This window comes from Peromyscus eremicus, chromosome 1 (assembly GCF_949786415.1).
Source record: "Peromyscus eremicus chromosome 1, PerEre_H2_v1, whole genome shotgun sequence".
Taxonomy (NCBI): domain Eukaryota; kingdom Metazoa; phylum Chordata; class Mammalia; order Rodentia; family Cricetidae; genus Peromyscus; species Peromyscus eremicus.
Genome location: NC_081416.1, coordinates 16,279,022 through 16,299,668, shown reverse-complemented (window position 1 = coordinate 16,299,668; position 20,647 = coordinate 16,279,022). Strand labels below are relative to the sequence as shown.

At 43.0% G+C, this 20,647-nt stretch overlaps 1 protein-coding gene across 1 annotated transcript in view; it reads right to left on the bottom strand.

Moving 5' to 3' along the window:
* Armh3 (armadillo like helical domain containing 3) overlaps window positions 1–20,647 on the bottom strand; it is a 197,111-nt gene that overhangs the window by 155,684 nt on the left and 20,780 nt on the right. Inside the window, exons 3-9 of the mRNA XM_059257121.1 lie at window positions 17,589–17,645; window positions 17,338–17,484; window positions 14,460–14,567; window positions 10,046–10,138; window positions 9,313–9,387; window positions 9,124–9,210; window positions 1,679–1,735 (exon numbers count right to left, since the gene is read on the bottom strand). Of these exons, the coding sequence (XP_059113104.1) occupies window positions 1,679–1,735; window positions 9,124–9,210; window positions 9,313–9,387; window positions 10,046–10,138; window positions 14,460–14,567; window positions 17,338–17,484; window positions 17,589–17,645 (624 nt within the window). The remainder of the gene's footprint in view (window positions 1–1,678; window positions 1,736–9,123; window positions 9,211–9,312; window positions 9,388–10,045; window positions 10,139–14,459; window positions 14,568–17,337; window positions 17,485–17,588; window positions 17,646–20,647) is intronic.

Below are 20,647 nucleotides of genomic sequence, written 5' to 3'. Positions count from 1 at the left end.
AAGACGCATAGAATAAATATTAAAATGACTGCAGTAGTTTGAATGTAATTGGCCCCCATAAACCCTTAGGAAGCGGCACTATTAGGAGGTGTGGCTTTGTTGGAGTGGGTGTGGCCTTGTTAGAGGAAGTGGGCCTTGAGGTCTTCTTGGCTCAAGCCTCTCTCAGTGTGACACTTAGTCTACTTCCTGTGGCCTGCAAGATGTAGAATCTCAGGTACCTCTCCAGCACCATGTCTGCCTGCATGCCACCATGTCCCACCATGACGATAATGCACTGCTGAACTATAAGAGAGCCATCCAATTAAATGTTTTCCTTTATAAGAGTTGCCATGGTCATTGTGTCTCTTCACAGAAATAGAAAGCCTAACTAAGACAATCATAAAGATCTATTAAGGTCACAAAAATGATGATTAAGGTCACAAGGACAAGACATGCACATACTTTTTTCATGAGGGAAATTAAAAGAAATAAAAAAGATAAGAAAGCTGGGCTGCAGTGGTGACACACACCTTTAGTCCCAGCACTGGGGAGGCAGAAGCAGGTGGATCTCTGTGAGTGCAAGGCCAGCCTGGTCTACAGAGAGTAAGGAAATAAAGCCAAATACTTGGTCATCTTTTTCTCCCTATATCCAGAAAGCAGACGTGATTTTGCAAAATTTTAAGGACACACAGCAGATTTATATCATCCTTCATGTTTTAGCTTCCTAAAGCCAGGCTATAAATCGTTTCAAGCTATTTCTGTGAGCAGAAATGTCAGGGTTGGAGAGACAGCATGGCGGTAAAGAGCACTTGCCGCTCGGGTTCAGTTTCCAGCACCCACATGGAGGCTCACAACCATTTAACTCCAGATCCAGGGGGCCAATGCCACCTTCTGATCTTTTCAGGCACCACGCAACACATACGGTGGTTCATGACAGACACTGGTAATCCCAGCACTGAACAGGCTGGAACAGGAGGACCAGCAGTTTAAGGCCAGCCTGAGCTACACAGTGGGACTGTCTTGAAAAACAAAAACCAAACTCATAATAAAGCACTCTGCTTTCTAGGATTTATTTGTTTGTTTTAGCTTTGGCTTTTTGTTTGGTTGGTTTTTTTGTTTTGTTTTGTTTTCTGAGACTATCCTGGAACTCGCTTTGTAGACCAGGCTGGTCTTGAACCCACAGAGATCTGCGTACCAGTGCTGGGATTAAAGGCATGTGCCAGGGTTGGGGATTTAGCTCAGTGGTAGAGCACTTGTCTAGCAAGCGCAAGGCCCTGGGTTCAGTCCTCAGCTCTGAAAAAAAAAAAGAAAAAAAAAAAACGCATGTGCCACCACTGCCCAGCTTGGGATTCATTTTCTATCTATTCATTGTATACTGGAAATTGAACCCAAAATTAGTAAGTTATATCCCTAGCACTTCTTCTTTTCTCTTGAGACAGGGTCGCCTTAACCTGCACTTTGCCTACCAGTTTCCAGGATAAGCACCAGTGACCCAGCTTCTCCCTTTTTGTTTTGTTGTTGTTTTGAGACAGGGTTTCTCCGTGTAATGGTCCTGGATGACCTGGAACTCACTCTGCAGACCAGGCTGGGATTAAAGGTGTGCACCACTGCCGCTGGGCCAGCTTCTCTCTTCTTAATGTCCACGGAAAGTAAGGCCACTGCAAGCAAGACAGCCCTCACCACAACTGCAGATACTCACATTCAGTGTAGCCTCGTCGTCCACAATAGACAGCTTCACAATGTACGGATTCACAGACTATTAAACAAGAGAAAAGAGTGAGGGTAAGCAAGACCACGTTAAGAAAGCCTGTTAGCTAATTAAGAAAGAAATAACAAAAATGCTTCTGTAGGCCGCCCTCGTTCCATGGCGATGCTCCCAATACCCAAACCCGAAGCACATTTCCAGTGAATCTCTAATCTTACACCAGCATCTGTCAAGTGCACATGTGTGCATGTATGCACATACACACATCAGTTCTGTTCAACCTCTAGGTTGAATTAGCTCATGTTTATGCTCATCTACCTCTCCTGTTTTTCCTTCTTCTAAAAAGTGAATACTCTGAAAAACTCGATTTGTCCTGTCCTATGAGTCCATAGGGATAGCTGTCATTGGGGAGAAATAAAATCTTCTTTCCCTTAAGACACATATTTGTAATTTGCTAACTTACACTCTCATCCCAAAGGCTCCCTAACCACTTCAAAACTACACGCAAGGACTGAATCACCCACCCGTGAAACAAAGCCACCTCAGGGGTGTGAAGTAGCAGCTGCTTAACCGCCAGAGAGGCCATTCATGGAGATCTGGTACCCAAATAACACTGCAGGGGGACTGCAGGAAAGGATGTTATCACCCAAGCAACAATCTGGTCAGGACACTGGGATTTAATGACTGTCCCATCACTTACAGCACTGGAAGATGACTTGAGTTTTTCCAGCCCCAGTCTCAGCTGGGCACATATTTAAACTCATTAAAGATATGAAGACTTCTTAAGAGTGGGATGAGAGCCAATGACCTGCTCACCTTAAAAATATCCTGCCCACAGGATGTGAGGAAAGTTCTCCTGAGGATCAAGCACCAATTGCAACCCACGGAGGACTAGTAACAAAAGTGTTTAGAAGACTAGCAATTCTTATAGCTACCAAGAAAACTCATTATTAAGAACCCTGAAATAGCCGGGCAGTGGTGGCGCACGCCTTTAATCCCAGCACTCGGGAGGCAGAGCCAGGCGGATCTCTGTGAGTTCGAGGCTAGCCTGGGCTACCAAGCAAGTCCCAGGAAAGGCGCAAAGCTACACAGAGAAACCCTGTATCGAAAAACAAAAACAAAAAAAAAAAAAAAAAAAAAAAAAAGAACCCTGAAACCAAAACTGAAAAGCTAATCCCCCCACAGACCTCATTTAACCAAGTTTCAAATCACATCTTTCAATCAACTGGGGCCAGAAAAAGACAGTTTTGTTCTCTTAACAACCCAAATGTTTCTTATGTTTTACATTCTTACGCTAGACTGTCAGGCCAGATCCGACCTAGAGATGTCACCGTGTTGACAGCACCATTAGAAAAGCAAAGCATGGGGGTTTGTTTGTTTGTTCTGTTTTCTGTTTTTGTTTTTTGAGACAGGGCCTCACTATGTAGCCTTGGCTTCCCTGAATCTTGCTACATAGACCAGGCTGTCTCAAACTCACAGAGATCTGCCTGCCTCTGCCTCTGTCTTCTAGGAGCAGGAATTTAAGGTGTGCACCACTATCTGGCAAAACCACATTGTTTGACATTATTTCTGCAAGTATTAGTCACTTACCTTCCCAAGACAGCACTGTGAGGTGACTGTAGGGACCCTCAAAACACCAAGACCAGCATGAGTCTGAGTCCAGGTGAGGAACAGGGAAGGTTTATGCTCTGGTCCCCTCATTAACTATGACACAATACACAAATTACCTACTTAACCTTCAGTCTCCCTCCCCTGTGCTGTGAGGCTTAGTTAAGATATGTAAAACCCCCAGCACAGCATCGGACACACTGGAAGAACCTCTGTTTCTTTGCTCCATGACGTTATTACCATAGTTGAAGGGAAGTTCATTTTTATTTAACTAGTGTGTGCGTGCACATGCACGAGTGTGCACACACACGTAAAGGCCAGAGGCCATCCTCTGGTGTCACTCCTCAGGAGCCATCCACCTGGCCTTTTGACTGGGTTTCTCACTGGGACCAGAGACTTGAGGTTTACCAACGAGGCAAAGCTGGCTGGCAGGCAAGCTCAAGGATCCTCCTGTCTCCACCTCCCACACTGGGATTACAAGTGTGTGCCACCATGTCACCTTTTGGCAAGAGTGCTGTGGGCTGCAACCAGATTACCATGTTTATGCACAAGTGCTTAACCAACTGGGCCATCTCCCCAGCCCAGGAAAGCCCTTTAGGAAAAAGAGGGAAAGGAAAACAAAGAGGAATGAAAAAAGAGACTGGACGGATGGATGGACAGATGGACGGGAGGGAGGGAGGGAGGAAGGCAGAGCTCACAAACAGATACAATTTGTCGTTTTTAACTTAAGGAAACAGCAGGCTCAGAGCAGCAGATGGGTTTTTGATCACTGCATCTCAGGCCTGGCCAGCCTGAAAGCCAGGATCATAACCCTGTCGAAATCGCTTTTCTCTATCAGGCAGTGGTGGCACAAACCTTTAATCCCAGCACTCAGGAGGCAGAGACAGGCAGATCTCTATGAGTTCGGGACTAACCTGGTCTACAAAGCAGATGCCAGGACAGCCAGGACTGTTACACAAAGAAACCTGATCTTGTAAATAGGAATCTCACTTACACAACTTAAGTAAAACATAGCTCTCTGAACAGATGAAGATAGGTTTCTTCTGTATCCCAGAATCTAATCAATATTTATATGTATAATTCAGCTATTATTTGGCTTAAAAGGGCTTACTGGGAAATGTTATCATTTTTACTATTTTCTACAGAGAAAATATTTTCCAGTTTCAAATAACCCTGGACTCTTGAATTATAACCTGTCTTTATGTTGAAAGGAAGGAAGGAAGGAAGGAAGGAAGGAAGGAAGGAAGGAAGGAAGGAAGGAAGGAAGAAAAGAAACCCTATCTTGAGAAACCACAAAAAACAACAACAACAACAAATCCCTTTCTTTTAAACACGAACTGCCCTACACTAAATACCTCGCCTGCTGGTTGTTTGGAAACAAGGGGGATCAATCTACTTCTCACCCACTAGACAGGGCTGCAAACTCAGCAAGCATGCCACCAATATGCTTGCAGCTCCCTCTTCTTTAATTGTTTTTAAATTTTGGGGTCCTAGCTTTCTAAGTTTTACCTGTCACTTTTCATTCTTTGTCTCTAAAACAGAATACATTATTAAAATGAGGAAGAATTGTACATGCTATCCTTTCCTTATTTCTTTTTGGTTTTATTTTGATCTGGTTTGGTTTTTCGGGACAGGGTTTCTCTGTGTTAGCCCTGGCTGTTATCCTGAAACTTGCTCTGTAGACCAAGTTAGGACTTAGAAATCCATCTGCTCTGTCTCCCAAGTGCTAGGATTAAAGGCGTGTACCAGAACACCCAGCTCTTTCCTTCTTTTTTTTTTTTTTTTTTTTTTTTTTTCCTTTTTGAGACAGGGTCTCACACTGTGTAGCCCTGGCTGTCCTGAACTCACTCTGTAGACCAGTCTGGCCTTGAACTCGCAGAGATCCACCTGCCTCTACTTCCTGAATGCTGGAACTAAAGGTGTGTGCCACCACCGCCACCTGGATCTTTACTTATTTCTTCTATCCGACATGTATCTGCCTTCTCTAGCTTCAGCTGGGTAACTAGTCTCTTATACCATTACCCCTTTCTAGAAAGACTTACAACTTGCCTTACTGGTCATGAGACTGACTGTTGTAGTAGCTAAAATATTCTCCCTAGCACACCTTCTCCTTCTGGTTTGCATAAATGTCACTGGCTTTTAATTTAGCTATGTTCACTTGGAATTCCTCATGCTCTTGTCAAAAACCTTCCTGTTCCACTGTAATTGGGCTTCTTTAATGGCATCTGATGAGTAACTTATACCCAAAGCTGCAAATCCCAGAGAAAGTATGCCCACCAGCCTGCCCCTGCCGGGTATATTCACTCTTCTGGGGTTTCTGACACAACAAAGATGCACACCTCACTCTAGAAATCCGACTGTCTCCAGCTGTTGGCTGCCTCCCATTTTTCAGGCTGACATTTCAGGGCCCTACTGAGCTAAGGCAGAGTTCAGCTTGCACTTGCAGAAGGAAAGCCGCTGCTTCCGACAGCCATATCCACCAGGAGGTTGTGAGATCCTCATTAGTGACGACGGCGCCTTCCTGTCACACAGAACTGGACTTCCTTAGCTTTCCTCAGCATTTTCCTCAGCTATTTTTCTTGCTATTGTAATAAGGCCCCAGAGGCTTTTAGACATGACAGAGATCATAATGGCTACCACACCAGCACCTCCAGATTGCCAGTAAAAACAGGTATTGGTGATAAATTACATGGTTATTTTAGATCTACACCTCATTATCAGTTCCTTCAAGACAATAAAAGTGACAAGCTCCTGGGATTTCTAGCACATCAACATTGTTCCACACACTCCAGTCTCTCCTAAGGACTCCCCTCTCACAGCCTCTCCTCATTACAATGAGCTGCCCATCACTTTCAACCTGTCTGAATAAAGTCAGTGATGCAGGCATGATGGATGGCACACGCCTCTGGTCACAGGACCCAGGAGGCTGAGGCAGGAAGAGTCCAGGACCAGAAAGCTAGAGGCCAGCTTAGGCCACACAGCAAGTACAAGGACAGTCAAGCCTGTGGCCTAAATAACAAGTCCTGTCTCAAAAGAGAGAGAGGGAGAGAGAGAGAGAGAGAGAGAGAGAGAGAGAGAGAGAGAGAGAGAGAGAGAGAGAAACACCAAGAGCCAAAAACTCAAAAAGAAAAGAATTTTTTTTTTTTTTTTTTTGGTTTTTTGAGACAGGGTTTCTCTGTGTAGCTTTGAGCCTTTCCTGGATCTCGCTTTGTAGACCAGGCTGGCCTCGAACTCACAGAGATCTGCCTGCCTCTGCCTCCCAGTGCTGAGATTAAAGGCGTGTGCCACCACTGCCCGGCAAAAAAAAAAAATTTTAAATCTTGTCACCAGCTGGCATATTTTCCCCTGACCTTGTCCAGAAGGCTAAGAAGTGACCATATGTTCTCAGAGACCCACCACACTCATTTGTGAAGAAGGTTCCCCGAACACAGTAGTACCTGACTTCAAAAAGTCGTTCTTAGTGTCTAGGACCCTTTTACAGGCTGCTTCCTACTCCTCAGGGCAATCCCTCATGAGGATCCTGGTCTGCCCTGAGCAACCTCCCTCCATTCCTATGCATTCTGCCTTCTGAGAGGAATAAGGCACATATTATACCACTCTCTGAGTTCTGCTTTTCATTTCAAAAACAGAAACCAAGGGCCTGGCTGGGCACGGTGGCACACACTCATAACCCAACACTTGGGAAACTGAGGCATGGCTCACCAACAATTGGGGGCCATCCTGAGCTATAGAATGAAACTCTGTATTGGAGTGAGGGAGGGAAGGGGGGGGGGGACCACAGCAATAGACTGGGAAGGTGACTAGTTTAAATCCAGCCTGGGCTGCATGAGATCCTGTCTTCAAACTAAAATTACAGCCAATATGATAGTGTACACTGTAATTCAAGCCCTGAAGGACCTTGACGTAGGAATGCCAAGACTTGGAGATCAGTGGGAAGAGGGGGTGGGAGTAACCTCAGTATTGTTAAAGATAAAGTAATATCTTCAACTAAAATCTTCACTAAAATTAGAGAGGTCAGCAGGGTGGTGGTGACCCACGTCTTTAATCCCAGCACTCAGAAGGCAGAAACAGGGGGATCTCTGTGAGTTCGAGGCCAGCCTGGCCTACAAAGCAAGTGCCAGGACAGCCAGAGCTGTTATACAAAGAAACCTTGTCTCAAAATAAACAAACAAACAAAATCAGAAGAAAAAAAAAAAAGCCAGAGAGCTCTTAGACCAACAGTGATACTTACACGTCGACCACATTAAGGAGTAAGACATATAAGACAAGTCTTGCCAGAAATAGTCACATAGGCCCACATATCATAGAACTGAGTCCGGGATGGGGAGGGAAGATTTACAGAGGCACAATCATCATCCATGACTCCTAGATCAGCCTGCTCTACATACTGAAATCTAGGCTAGGGGGCTACATAGCACATAGCAGGATCCTACTTAAAATAAAAAATAAAAAAAGCAGGAACTAGAGAAATGGCTCAGTGATTAAAAGCACCTTCTGTTCTTACAGGAGACTCTGGTTCAGTTCTCAGCACCCACGTCATGCCTGACAACACAACCACAATACAGTTAACTCCAGTTCCAGTGGAATCCAGTGCCCTCTTCTGGCCTCTAAGGGTAACTGCATGCACGTGGTACACATACATGCACTCAGTCACACACACACATACAAGTAAAATAACCTTCCAAAGCAGATGCAAGAGGCCTGTGACTTCCAATACTGGTTTATCTCCTACATGGAAATTCATTTTGTTTTGCTGGGTTTGTTTGTTTGTTTGTTTGGAGACAGGGTGTTACTTTGTACCCCAAGCTGGCCCAGAATTCACTATGTAGCACAAACTGTCCTTGAATTTGTGGCAAGCCTCCTGTTTCAGCCCTCAAGGTGCTGAGATTACAGGCAGGAGCAACCTCACTTAGCTTCAGTTGGGGATCTTTTAAAAAATAAATGACCAGGCCCTCTCCCACAAATTCTGATTCAGTGTGAGACAACCAGAGTTAATCTAAACCCTTTTTTTATTTTTAAAAAGCCCCTGCCAGTTGTGGGTGGCACACACCTTTAATCCAGCACTCAGGAGGCAGTGGCAGGCAGATCTCTGTGAGTTCAAGGCCAGTCTCATCTACAGAACAGTTAGGGCTAACAGAAAAACCCTGAAACCCTGTCTGGGGGAAAAAAAGTTCCTAAGAGGTTGAGCATAGTGGCAATTGCTTTAATCTTAGCACTCAGGAGAGAGAGGCAGGTCTATGTGAGTTCCAAACTAAAGGATATGCAGTAAGACTGTTTCAAAAAAAAAAAAAATGAACAAAACAAAAATTCCTAGGTAAAAGCCAGGCATGGTGGTAAATGCCCATAATGCCAACACTCAGGAGGTAAAAGCAAATGGATCAGAAGTCAAGGTTATCCTCAGCTACAAAGTGAATGAGGCCAGCCTGAGCTACTTGAGACCCTATCTCAGGAAAAAAAAAAAAATGGGGGTGGGGATGGCTCAGCAGTTAAGATCTCTTCCAGATGGTGTGGGTTCAATTCCAGCCCCCCCCCCCCCCCCCCCCCCCCCCCGCATGGTGGCTCACAATTATCTGTAACTCCAGTTCAAGGGGCTGTGATGCCCTCTTCTGGCCTTCATGGGCATAAGGCACATACAAGGTACAAAGACATACATGCAGGCAAAACAGCCATATCCATAAAATAAAAATGAATAAAACTTCTTTTAAGGGAAGAAAAAGAAAAATACGGTTTACCAAGAACATGTCTTCTACATTAAGCAGTCTTTTAAAATGGCTGCTATGTCCGGCAAGATGATTATGAAAATAACAACTGTACAGTTGAACCCCACCTACCTCATATTTTCTGTAGTTTACCAGCAGAGCCAAGAGGACGACAGCATCATACCCATGCTCTCTACGACTTGGGGGATGAGATAGTATCTGTAAAAAGAGGCAGAGTGCTAAGTCCTGGTTGCAGGGAAGGCAGACAAAATTTGAAGAGCTTGTCTCTACAACAGAAAGGTCACCAGGAAGTTGGCATACCTGTAAAATTGCTTCAAATATACTGTTGATCATTACATATTCCAGGATAGTGTTCTGACTGATGTTGTCTGTTACCTAAACACAATAAAAAGCTTCTGAAGGTCTGTACCAAGGCACCTGACATCTCATGTGTATCTCCTACCCTACCATCTAAGTGAAACAAAAATGTCAAAGAGCAAACAAAAATATCCCAAGAATTAGAATCCCAAGAACCATTTTCAAGTGAGACTCAATGAAAAGGAAGAATCAGACAAACCAAAAGACGGTAGTTCTGCTAGAATAGCCCTTCCACCATGGTATGTACCAACTGGGGAGATGGCTCAGCAGGAAAAGGCATTGCCACCACACCTGATGACCTGAGTTCCATCCTGGGCCCCACATGGTGGAAGGAAAGAACCAACTCCTGAAAGTTATCTTCTGACCAACATGGTTTTATGTATGGGGAAGGGGACACACACATACAAACTAAATATGATCTTTAAAATTTTTAAGTAAAATAAAAAATAAAGTGGTATCACATAGCCTGCAGGCTAAAAATGCCAGCAGCTGCTCAAAGGTTGATTTCCAAAAAGCACAATTCCATACAAGTAACTTCCTTCTATACATTCAGACAAAAGGGAATGATGCAATACTCTAGTGAAGAATTTCTCTTTTACCTTTGGGAGGAAGTACTCAACTAGGCTTGACTCTGCTGTAATTAAGACCCTTGACAAGCACACAGGTGGTCACTTACAGTCACTAAGCAAAGAAGAAGTTTCAGACATAAGCTCTTCAGACTTTCAGAACCTTCTGCACAGAGTAATGAATCCAAACTCTCCATCAAGTTCTGGGAAAGAAGCATAAACGTGAAAGCACACCAAGTAACACTTAGACCCTCCTTACCCGGTGCTGTGTCATGTTACGCAGGATAAAGTGAGTAACTGTGAATCAATTGTCTCACTTCCCTAGTTCAGACTGTGTAAGATCAAAGAAAAAGACTTCACAGTCCAGCTGCTCGGAGGAAGATGCTTTAGAACAACTACAGAGAACAGAGGGTATTCACTCCTGTACTTCATGAGTGTTTGAAGCTTTACACATATAAACCTTAAGACTAGAACAATGAGTAGTTTGAAAAAGGGAAACCTAATGGTTTACTAACAATACTAATGAATGCCATTACTTGTTAAAGGAAGTGCACCATGCAGGTACATGAACCAGTGACAGACACAGTGTCAACTCACTACTGGGCATCTAACAAAGCTAGCAGGGTTCATCAGGATCAACTCCAATTGACAATGTGATTGGAATGTGATGCTTGCTCTAAAAAAATAGCCTTCAGATATAAACTAATAAAAGGTAAAACCTTCATACTATAATAGAAGGAAGAAGGGAAAAAATATTTTTACATTAAATAAAGGAAAAAAGCCAGATGGTAGTGGCACATACCTTTAATCCCAGCACTCGGGAGACAGAGGCAGGTGGATCTCTGTGAGTTTGAGGCCAGCCTGGTCTACAAAGTGAGTTCCAGGACAGGCTCCAAAGCTAAACAGAGAAACTCTGTCTTGAAAAACCAATAAATAAATAAACAGATAGATAGATAGATGGATGGATGGATGGATGGATGAATGAATAAATGAATGAAAAATGCAAGGCTAGAGAAATGGCTCAGTGGTTAAGACCACTTGTTCTTACAGAAAATGTGCATTTTTTTGGTTCCCAGCAACCATATAGCATAGTTCAAAGCTAGCTATAACTCTAGTTCCAGGGGATGCAACACCCTCTAAATAAATCTCTATTTTGAAAAAAAAAAAAAAAGAGTAGAATTAAGGACTCAGCATGTTGGAATTTCAAAATGAAGATTCAAAATAAAATGTTTCAACTGGGTATGGTGATGCACGCCTTTAATTCCAACACTGGGAGGCAGGGAGGGGCAGGAGGATCTCTGTGAGTTTGAGGCCAGTCTAATACACATATTGAGTCAGTGAGTTCTAGGACAGCCAAGACTACAAAATAGAAAGACCCTGTCTCAGAAATAAAACAAAATGTTTCAGTGAAGTTGAACATGTGAGCATCTACCCTATACTATCAAAGTAAGACCTTGAAACTTAAATGTGTTTTTAGTAAAGAGAAAGACAAAGGAGAGTAATTTCAAGTCTTCTGGCTTCCACACATACACCAGGGCATGCTTGTGCACACACACACACACATAAATAAAATGTTATAAATGATTTTTATAATAAATTAATGACAAGACTCCTGACATTGACCCTTGACCTCATTCAACACACACAGGCATGTTTTTTTGTTTTGTTTTGTTTTTTGGAGGAGGAGGAGGAGGACGAGGAGGAGATGGAGGAGGACCAGGAGGAAAGGGACACCAGACAGACCTTAGAATGACCAAAGGTACATGAGGAGGCCTGAGAGTGTAGCTCATTGATAGAGTGCTTGCCTAGCTTTCATAAGGCCCTGTGTTCAATCCTGAATGTAAACCAGGCATTGGTCTATAATTCCAGCACTCAGAAGGAGCATGATTTTTCTTTTAGGGGGCAATTAAAACTGGCTTTTAAATTAAAAAGTGGTGATGTTTGTTCAATTTAAGGATCAACAATACAATATGTGAATTACAAAAGTGTTATTATAAAGATAGTGTTGTATGATATTTGTTTGTGTTCTGACAAAGCTTGTCTGGAGGTCAGTGGGTGGAGCTAACCACTAGTTAACCACAGAGATCAGACAGTGGTGGCACATACTTTTAATCCCAGCACTTGTGAGGAAGAAGCAGGAATCAGGAGTTCAAGGCTACCCTGGGCTACATGAGATTAATCCAGTCTAAAAGAAACAGAGCCAGACGGTGGTGGTGCATGCCTTTACTCCCAGCACTAGGCAGGTGGAGACAGGATCTAAGGATGTGAGGATCCAGAGAGGTAAGAACTCTCTGGTGGCTGCTCCTTTGCTCTCTGATCTTTCAGATTATTACTCTGATATCTGACTCTTGGTTTTAATTGATAAGACTAATTAGGATCACACTTCAAGATAGTGCCTTAGTGTTAAAGTCCTGTCTATCACATACCATGCACAAAACTTTAGGTCTGAACCCCCCTGTGTGTGTTGGGGGTGGGGGGACGGGGACAAGAGGAAGAGGAGAAGGCAGAAGAAAAAATGAGTTTCAAACAGTGGATATAAAAATTCAAAGGACATGAGGCTGAAGAGATGGCTCAGCAGTTAAGAGAACTGGCTGCTCTTGGACAGGACCCAGGCTGGATTCCAGACACCCACATGATGGTTCACAACCACCCCCAACTCCAGATCCAGGGGGTCTGTTGCCCTCCTCTGACTTCCAAGGGCATCAAGCGCGCGCGCGCACACACACACACACACAGGCAAAGCACTCACACAGAACAGAACATGAATAAATCCAATTGAAAAAGTTAAAAAAAAGAAAAGAAAAAAGTTCAAAGGGCAGCAAGTGGATAAAAGCACTTGCCTAACAACCCAAGTTCAATTGCCAAGACCCACATGGTGGAAGGAGAGAATTAACTCCTGAAAGTTGTTCTTTGACCTCCACACACCCACTATTCCACAATACATAGAAGTGTGCAAATAAATACATAAGCATACATTTTTAATTTAATTCAAGCCAAGCATGGTGGTATGTGCCAATAGGTCCAGCCTACTCAAGAAGCTGAAGCAGGAAGAATTACTTGAACACATACAAGAGTCCAGCCTAGGCAAGATAAGTAGACCTATCTAAAAATAAAAATTAAAAACACTATTGTGGGCACAGTGGTGTACACCTGTAATCCCAACAGCTGGGAGATGGAAAGCAAAAAAATCAAGAATTTAATCATGACATCTACCATGTTTCAGACCTCATGCTTTCTTGCCTCTTAAGAATAGAATAGGACTTAAAGCCAGCAGTGGTGGCGCACACCTTTAATCCCAGCACTCAGGAGGCAGAGACAGGTGGATCTCTGTGAGTTCAAGACCAGCCTGGTCTACAAAGTGAGTTCCAGGACAGGCACCAAAGCTACACAGGAAAACTCTCTCTCAAAAAACCAAACCCCCCCCTCAAAAAAAAAGTCATACTGAGAAAAGGTATGAAGCCACATGGCTAAACATAGATAAGAATTATAGGATAATTTAAGTGTAAGAGCTAGTTAGTAATAAGCCTGAGCTATGGACAAGCATTTATAATTAATATAGGCCACTGTGTGGTAATTTGGAAGCAGCTGCCAGGTATTTGGGAATAGGTGGGTAGGAGAAAAACATCTGTTTACAACTAAAAGTCATTTTTAAAAAGTTCTATCCTTAGCCGGGCGGTGGTGGCGCACGCCTTTAATCCCAGCACTCGGGAGGCAGAGGCAGGTGGATCTCTGTGAGTTCGAGGCCAGCCTGGTCTACAGAGCGAGATCCAGGAAAGGCGCAAAGCTACACAGAGAAACCCTGTCTCGAAAAAAAAAAAAAAAAAAAAAAAAAAAACTTCTATCCTCTGTAATTTAAGTTTGAAGCCAGCCTTAGCTATGTAAGACTCTACATCAAAGAGCCAAAAGTGAACAAGGCTTCTGGGCAGCAGAGCACTTGCCTTCATGCAGAACAGCATGGTTTCATTACTAGCACCACAAAATAGCTGATCTTGTAACTTCTCATATTTTATCTAAGTTCATAAATGTCATAAAAGGCTGGGCAGTGGTGGTTCATGCCTCTAAACTCAGGAGGCAGAGGTAAGTGGATCTCTGTGAGTTCGAGGCCAGCCTGATCTAAAAAGCAAGTCCCGGACACCCAGGACTGGCTGTTACACAGAAAAATCCTGTCTTTTTTTTTTTTTAAAGATTTATTTATTTAATTATGTGTACAGTGCTCTGCCTGCATGTAAGCCTGCAGGCCAGAAGAGGGCATCAGATCTCATTACAGATGGTTGTGAGCCACCATGTGGGTGCTGGGAATTGAACTCAGGACCTTTGGAAGAACAGCCAGTGCTCTTAACCTCTGATCCATATCTCCAGCCCCCGAGAAATCCTGTCTTGAAAAACCAAAACCAAAACAAGACAAAAACCCAAAAGAGAAGAAAGAAAACTCTGAACGCAGATCTTCTAGTGTCTGTCAGCAAGTGGCATCTCAAGCTGCTGTCGAGAACAGCTGATCAGAGCCACACACATCGTATGCCTCACCTTCATGCACAGCTCCGCTTTGTCAAAGCCCATCAGCATGTTGATAATGTCAAATCCAGATGTAGATTTATTCTTCTGGTGGACTCCTCGAATTAGTGCACACAAGGTCTGCAGAGACAAGAAAAAGAATTCTTTCTAGAGAGGAAGTCTCCAAACTAGGTGTACACCAAATCTGCAGCTTCCTCCTGCAACTTCAGAACTATGTCTGGACAAGGCTGACCTTCAATTTCTGTTACTCTGAGTTTGAAAACAGCTTAAATGTTAACATGAAAAATCCAGAAACTAAGAAACAGCAGCACCCCTGTAATCCCAGCACTGGGGAGATGGAGGCAGAAGAATCAAGTTCAAGGTCAGGGCCAGAGAGCTAGCTCAGCAGCAGGTAAAGGTACTTGCTGCCAAGTCTGACAAAAGAACCAACTCCTGGGTTGGGGATTTAGCTCAGTGGTAGAGCGCTTGCCCAGCAAGTGCAAGACCCTGGGTTCAGTCCTCAGCTGGGGGGGGGGGGGGGACACCAACTCCTACAAGTTGTTCTCTGACTCCACAGGTGCCCGAGACATGAGCATGCTCTCACACACACACTCTCACACACATAGACACACACACACACACACACACACACACACACACACACACACACACACACGAGGACCACTGGGCTTGCTGGCCTCCAGCCTAGCTAAACCGTGATGAGCTCTAGGTTCAGTGACCCTGTCTCCAGGCAATAAAGAAGGCAGTAATAAAGAAAGACATACCACTTCCTCCTCTGGAGAAAAAAAAGTGAAGAGCCAGAGAGATGGCTCGGACAGGGAAGTGCGTCCCTGCAAGCATGAGGACCCACGTTTGGTGGCAGAGCCACACACAGGTGGAAGCAAATGAGCAACTTCCCACAGGCGTCCTCCAATCTCTAGGCGCACTGTGGCATGTACACTCCCACACACACCATACACAGTGAATACGTGGTTTGTTTTGAGACAGGATCTTACCATAGAGCCCTGACTGGCCTGGAACTCCCTATATATATCAAGCTGATCTCCAACTCACAAAAATCCACCTGCCTCTACCTTCCAAATGCTGGACTTAAAGGTGTACACCACCACACCTAGCCCCACAATAAAAATATTTTAGAGACTTATTTTTTAGTTTATGTGTATGAATGTTCTGCCTGCATGTATAACTATAAAAACCACTATGTAAGGAAGCCAAAAAAGGGCACTGGATCCTTAGGAACTGGAGTTCCAAACAGCTGTCAGCTGCCAGTGAATGATAGGAACTAAACCTAGATTCTCTGCAAAAGCAACAAGTATTATTAACTGTTAAGCTATCTCTAGAGACCCTCAATAAGTACTTTTTTTAAAAAATTAAAACATAAAAAATAACAGCTGGGCAGTGGTGGTGCATGCCTTTAATCCTAGAATTCCAGAGACAGAGACAGGCAGACCTATGTGAGTTTGAGGCTAGTTTAGTCTACAGGACAGTCAAGGCTACACAAGAAACTCTGTCTCAAAAAAAACCTAAAAAAGGGGCTGGAGAGATGGCTCAGAGGTTAAGAGCACTGACTGCTCTTCCAGAGGTCCTGAGTTCAATTCCCAGCAACCACATGGTGGCTCACAACCATCTGTAATGAGATCTGGCGCCCTCTTCTGGCCTGCAGTCATACATGCTGTATACACAATAAATAAATAAATCTTTAAAAAAAAAAAAAAAAAACCTAAAAAAAAAAAGGAAGAAGAAAATAAATAAAAATAAAAAAATAACAAGGTACAAAGTACTTGGGAAGACACCCAGTTTCCATCTCTGGCCTCCACACACACACACAAACACATACATATATAAAATATACACACCAAAAAACAAAAAAAAAAAAAAAAAAAAAAAAAAAAAAGCCCGGTGGTGGTGGTACACACCTTTAATCCCAGCACTCGGGAGGCAGAGCCAGGAGGATCTCTGTGAGTTCGAGGCCAGCCTGAGCTACCAAGTGAGTTCCAGGAAAGGCGCAAAGCTACACAGAGAAACCCTGTCTCAAAAAACCAAAAATAAATAAAAATAAATAAATAAATAAATAAAAACACAAAAACATTTAAATTAGACTGCAGAGTGGCTTAGCAGTTAAGAGTACTTGCTGCTCTTCTAGAAGACCACAGATTGATTGCCAGCCTCCATGTTCGGTGACTCACAAGCACCTCTAATTCTAGCACCAGAGGATTCTATGCCCTCTTCTGGTTTTCACAGATCCCTGTACTCATGCAACACAAAGACACATAGCTCAAAATAATAGTAGTAAATGTTTTAATTATTTTTTAATTCATTTGTATGTGTATGGCTGTTTTACCTGCATGGATGTCTGTGTACCCTATGCATGCCCCATGTCCACAGAGGTCAGAAGAGAGCATTGATTGGATCCCCTAGGACTGGAGTTACAGATGGTTCTGAACTGCTACATGAGTGCTGGGAGCAGCCAGAGCTCTTTGATATATATACATGTAATTTATTTATTTTTACTTTATGTGCATTGGTGTTTTGCCTGCATATATGTCTATGTGAGGGTGTCAGATCCCCTGGAACAGGAGTTACAGACAGTTGTGAGCTGTCATGTGGGTGCTGGGAATTAAACCCAGGTCCTATGGAAGAGCAGCTAGTGGTCTTAACCACTGAGCCATCTCTCTAACGCATAATAAATGTTTTTTTAAAAACTAAGTAAAACAGGAAGATAGCTAAACATGGCAGATGTTTTATTCAAAAAAATTGAAAATAAAAAGGAAAGAAAACCAAAGCAAACCAAACCTGACAGCTAAAGGCAATTCTAGGTTCCTCAGTGTCTAACAGATGAGCTTCAATTCCATGCTCCTGTTAACCAAGACTTCAGTCTCCCAGACTATACCTGCAATGCATTGACAACTCGGATTGGATGCTCCTCTCCTAGAGCCTGGATACAGTGTTGAAATAAACAGTTAATATTGTCCTTGATCTTCATTAACTCTTCACCATCCAGAGACTCCAGCTTGCCTTCTAGATACTCTAAATTCACCTGCCAAAAGAACAGCAAGGGCCTGAGCAGACTTTAGCACAGCACTTAGAATATGTAAGACAATGTTACTTACCCAAGAACTCCAACATGCCACCCAATCTCACCTTCATGAGGAAGAGCTCCTCCCAAAACCGAGGACTACACTTACTGGGGTCCTCTGTCTGAAATCAGAAAATAAGCATGTTCAACTTCATTGCCAGCTCAAAAAGCATCAAAAACATTGTCAACTTTACCTGTCAAATTTAACTTTGAAATTGTTTTCTTATCTTAAACTATAATAGGGAAAGAAAACAAAGTTTTTATAGGCATTGTGTATGGATACACAACAAAAGTAAAACAATGGCTCAAAAATTTCCTTTAAAGACTTTCCATTAAAAGAAAGAAAGAAAGGCTGGGCGGTGGTGGCACGCCTTTAATCCCAGCACTCGGGAGGCAGAGGCAGGTGGATCTTTGTGCGTTCGAGGCCAGCCTGGTCTACAGAGCGAGATCCAGGAAAGGCACAAAACTACACAGAGAAACCCTGTCTCAAAAAAAAAAACAAAAACAAAAACAAAAAAACAAAAAAAAAGAAAGAAAGAAAGAAGAAAGGAAAGGAAAAGAAAAGAAAAGAAAAGAAAGAAAAGAAAAGAAAAGAAAAGAAAAGAAAAGAAAAGAAAAGAAAAGAAAAGAAAAAGTTAGGCCAACCACGCATGGCAGCACACAACTTTAAGTCAGCACTTGGGAGGCAGAGGCAGTTGTGTCTCTTGCGAGTTCAAGGCCAGCATGGTCTACATATCAAGTTCCAGAACAGTAAGGAATACAAAGACACTGTCTTAAAAAAGAAAATAAAGGGGAGTGGGGGGGATTCTAGAAAGAACACAGGCTATGCTTCCAGAGGACATGGGTTCAATTCCCAGCACTCACATGGCAGCTAACAAAAGTCTGTAACTCCAGTTCCAGAAAATCCAAATGCCCTCTTCTGGCCTCCTCAAGCACTAGGCCACATGGCTTTGGCTTTAGAATCAAGGATAGAAGAAAGGCATTATGGAACCTACCTCTGTGACTAAGGAAAGTCACTGAGGTCAGGCATGTGTCAAGGGTGTCCCTGTATGGAGGCCCAGAAAGGCCATTGTGTGAAGCTGTGAAGGAGAAGCCTCGATTGCCTTGGAGACCCCAAGATGTTAGCGATGACAGAGTTCTGGGAACATTCCAAGAAAAGCTGCTAACAGGGAATGGAACCAGCCCAAGAGAGAGAAGTATGTTTCAGTCAACAAAGCTGAAAGGAGTTGGAAATCTGAAGAGTGAAGAGTACTTTGACATCAGACATGGAGATGCAGAGTTTGGAGTTTGCCCAGCCGGTTTTCGGTCTTGCTTTGGTCCAGTATTCCATCACTATGCTCCCTTCCCTATGTTTTGAAATGGTAATGTATATCCTGTGCCATTATATGTTATAAGTATGTGATCTGCTTTTTTATTTTTATTTTACAGGGGATTATAGTTAAGAGATCGCATGAATCTCAGAAAAGACTTTGAACTTTAGACTTTTAAATACAATGATGCTTTTACAAGCTTTTGGGAGCCAGGGAGTGGAATGTGGTGGTTTGAAAGAAAATGCCCCCCAAAGGGAGTGGCACTATTAAGAGGTGTGGTCTTGTTGGAGTAGGTGTGATCTTGTTGGAGGAAGTGTGTCACTGTGGAGACAGGCTTTGAGATCTCATATATGCTCAAGATACTACCCAGTGTCTCAGACCACTTCCTGTTGCCTGTGAGTCGAGATGCAAGAACTCTCAGCTCTTTCTCTAGCACCATGTCTGCCTGTCTGCTGCCTTGCTTACCGCCATGATGATAATAGACTAAACCTCTGAACTGTAAGCCAGCCCCAATTAAGTGTTTTCCTTTGTAAGAGCTGCAGTGGAGAGATGACTCAGAGGTTAAGAACACTAGTTGCTCTTCCAGAAGTCCTGAGTTCAATTCCAAGCAGATGCATGGTGGCTCACAACCATCTATAATGAGATCTGGTGCCGACTTCTAGCCTGCAGTTATACATGTAGGCAAAACACTGTATACATAATAAATAAATAAATCTTAAAAAAGAAAAAACAAACAAAAGAAATAGTCCTAATAAGATTCTACTATCTACTTACTTTCATTTTCTCTGTATAGCCAGTTACACTGACCAGGGCAATTCTGTATTGATTTTCAATAAGCCAGACATGGTAGCACAGACCTGCAATCTAAGTACCCCAGATGCTGAGACAGGACTACCATTAAGTCCCAGGCCAGATTAACAAGATCCTGCTTGAAAACACACACACACACACACACACACACACACACACACACACAGAAACCGTCTCAAAAAACCAAAAAAAAAAAAAAGGTGGTCTTTAAATTAGGTAAGAAAATAAATAAATGAAAATAAGATCATGGGGAAAAAAACAAGGCATGGGACTGAAGAGATGGCTCAGCAAAAAAAAAACCATTTGCTGCTCTTCCAGAGGACCAGGGTTCAATTCCAAGCACCAACATCAGGTGGCTCACAGCCACATATAACCCCTGCTGCAAGCATCTGATTCCTTCTTCTGACATTTGTGAAGGAACACACACACAAACACATACCTTTTTACAAAAGAAAAAATGTTGGGCCAGTAAGATAGCCAGTGAAGGTGAATACCTCAAAAACCTGGTGACCTGTGTTCTATCCCTGGGACCCACAAAGGTGAAAAGACAGAGCCAACTCCACAAAGTTGTCCTCTGACCTACATACTCCATGGAAAATATAAATAAATAAATAAATAAATAAATAAATAAATAAATAAATAAATAAAGTCTTTCTTAAAGATATTTGGGAGGCTGGAAAGATGTCTCAGAGGTTAGCAGCAATTATTGCTCTTGCAGAGGACCCAGGTTTGGTGCCCAGCACCCATATGGCAGCTCACAACAACCTACCACTCCAGTTACAAGGGAGCTGATGCCCTCATCTGACATCCATGAGCACCAGGCACAAATGTTGAACATATACATACATGTAGGCAAAACTCTCATATACATAAAATAAATTTTAAAAAATATAAAATATATTGTTGTGAAATAGTACTTTAACTAGGCAAAGATGTGTTACATTTGTTTATGCTGCATTTGTTTAATGACGTAAAGATGTGTTGCTTTGCCTGCCTAAGGCACC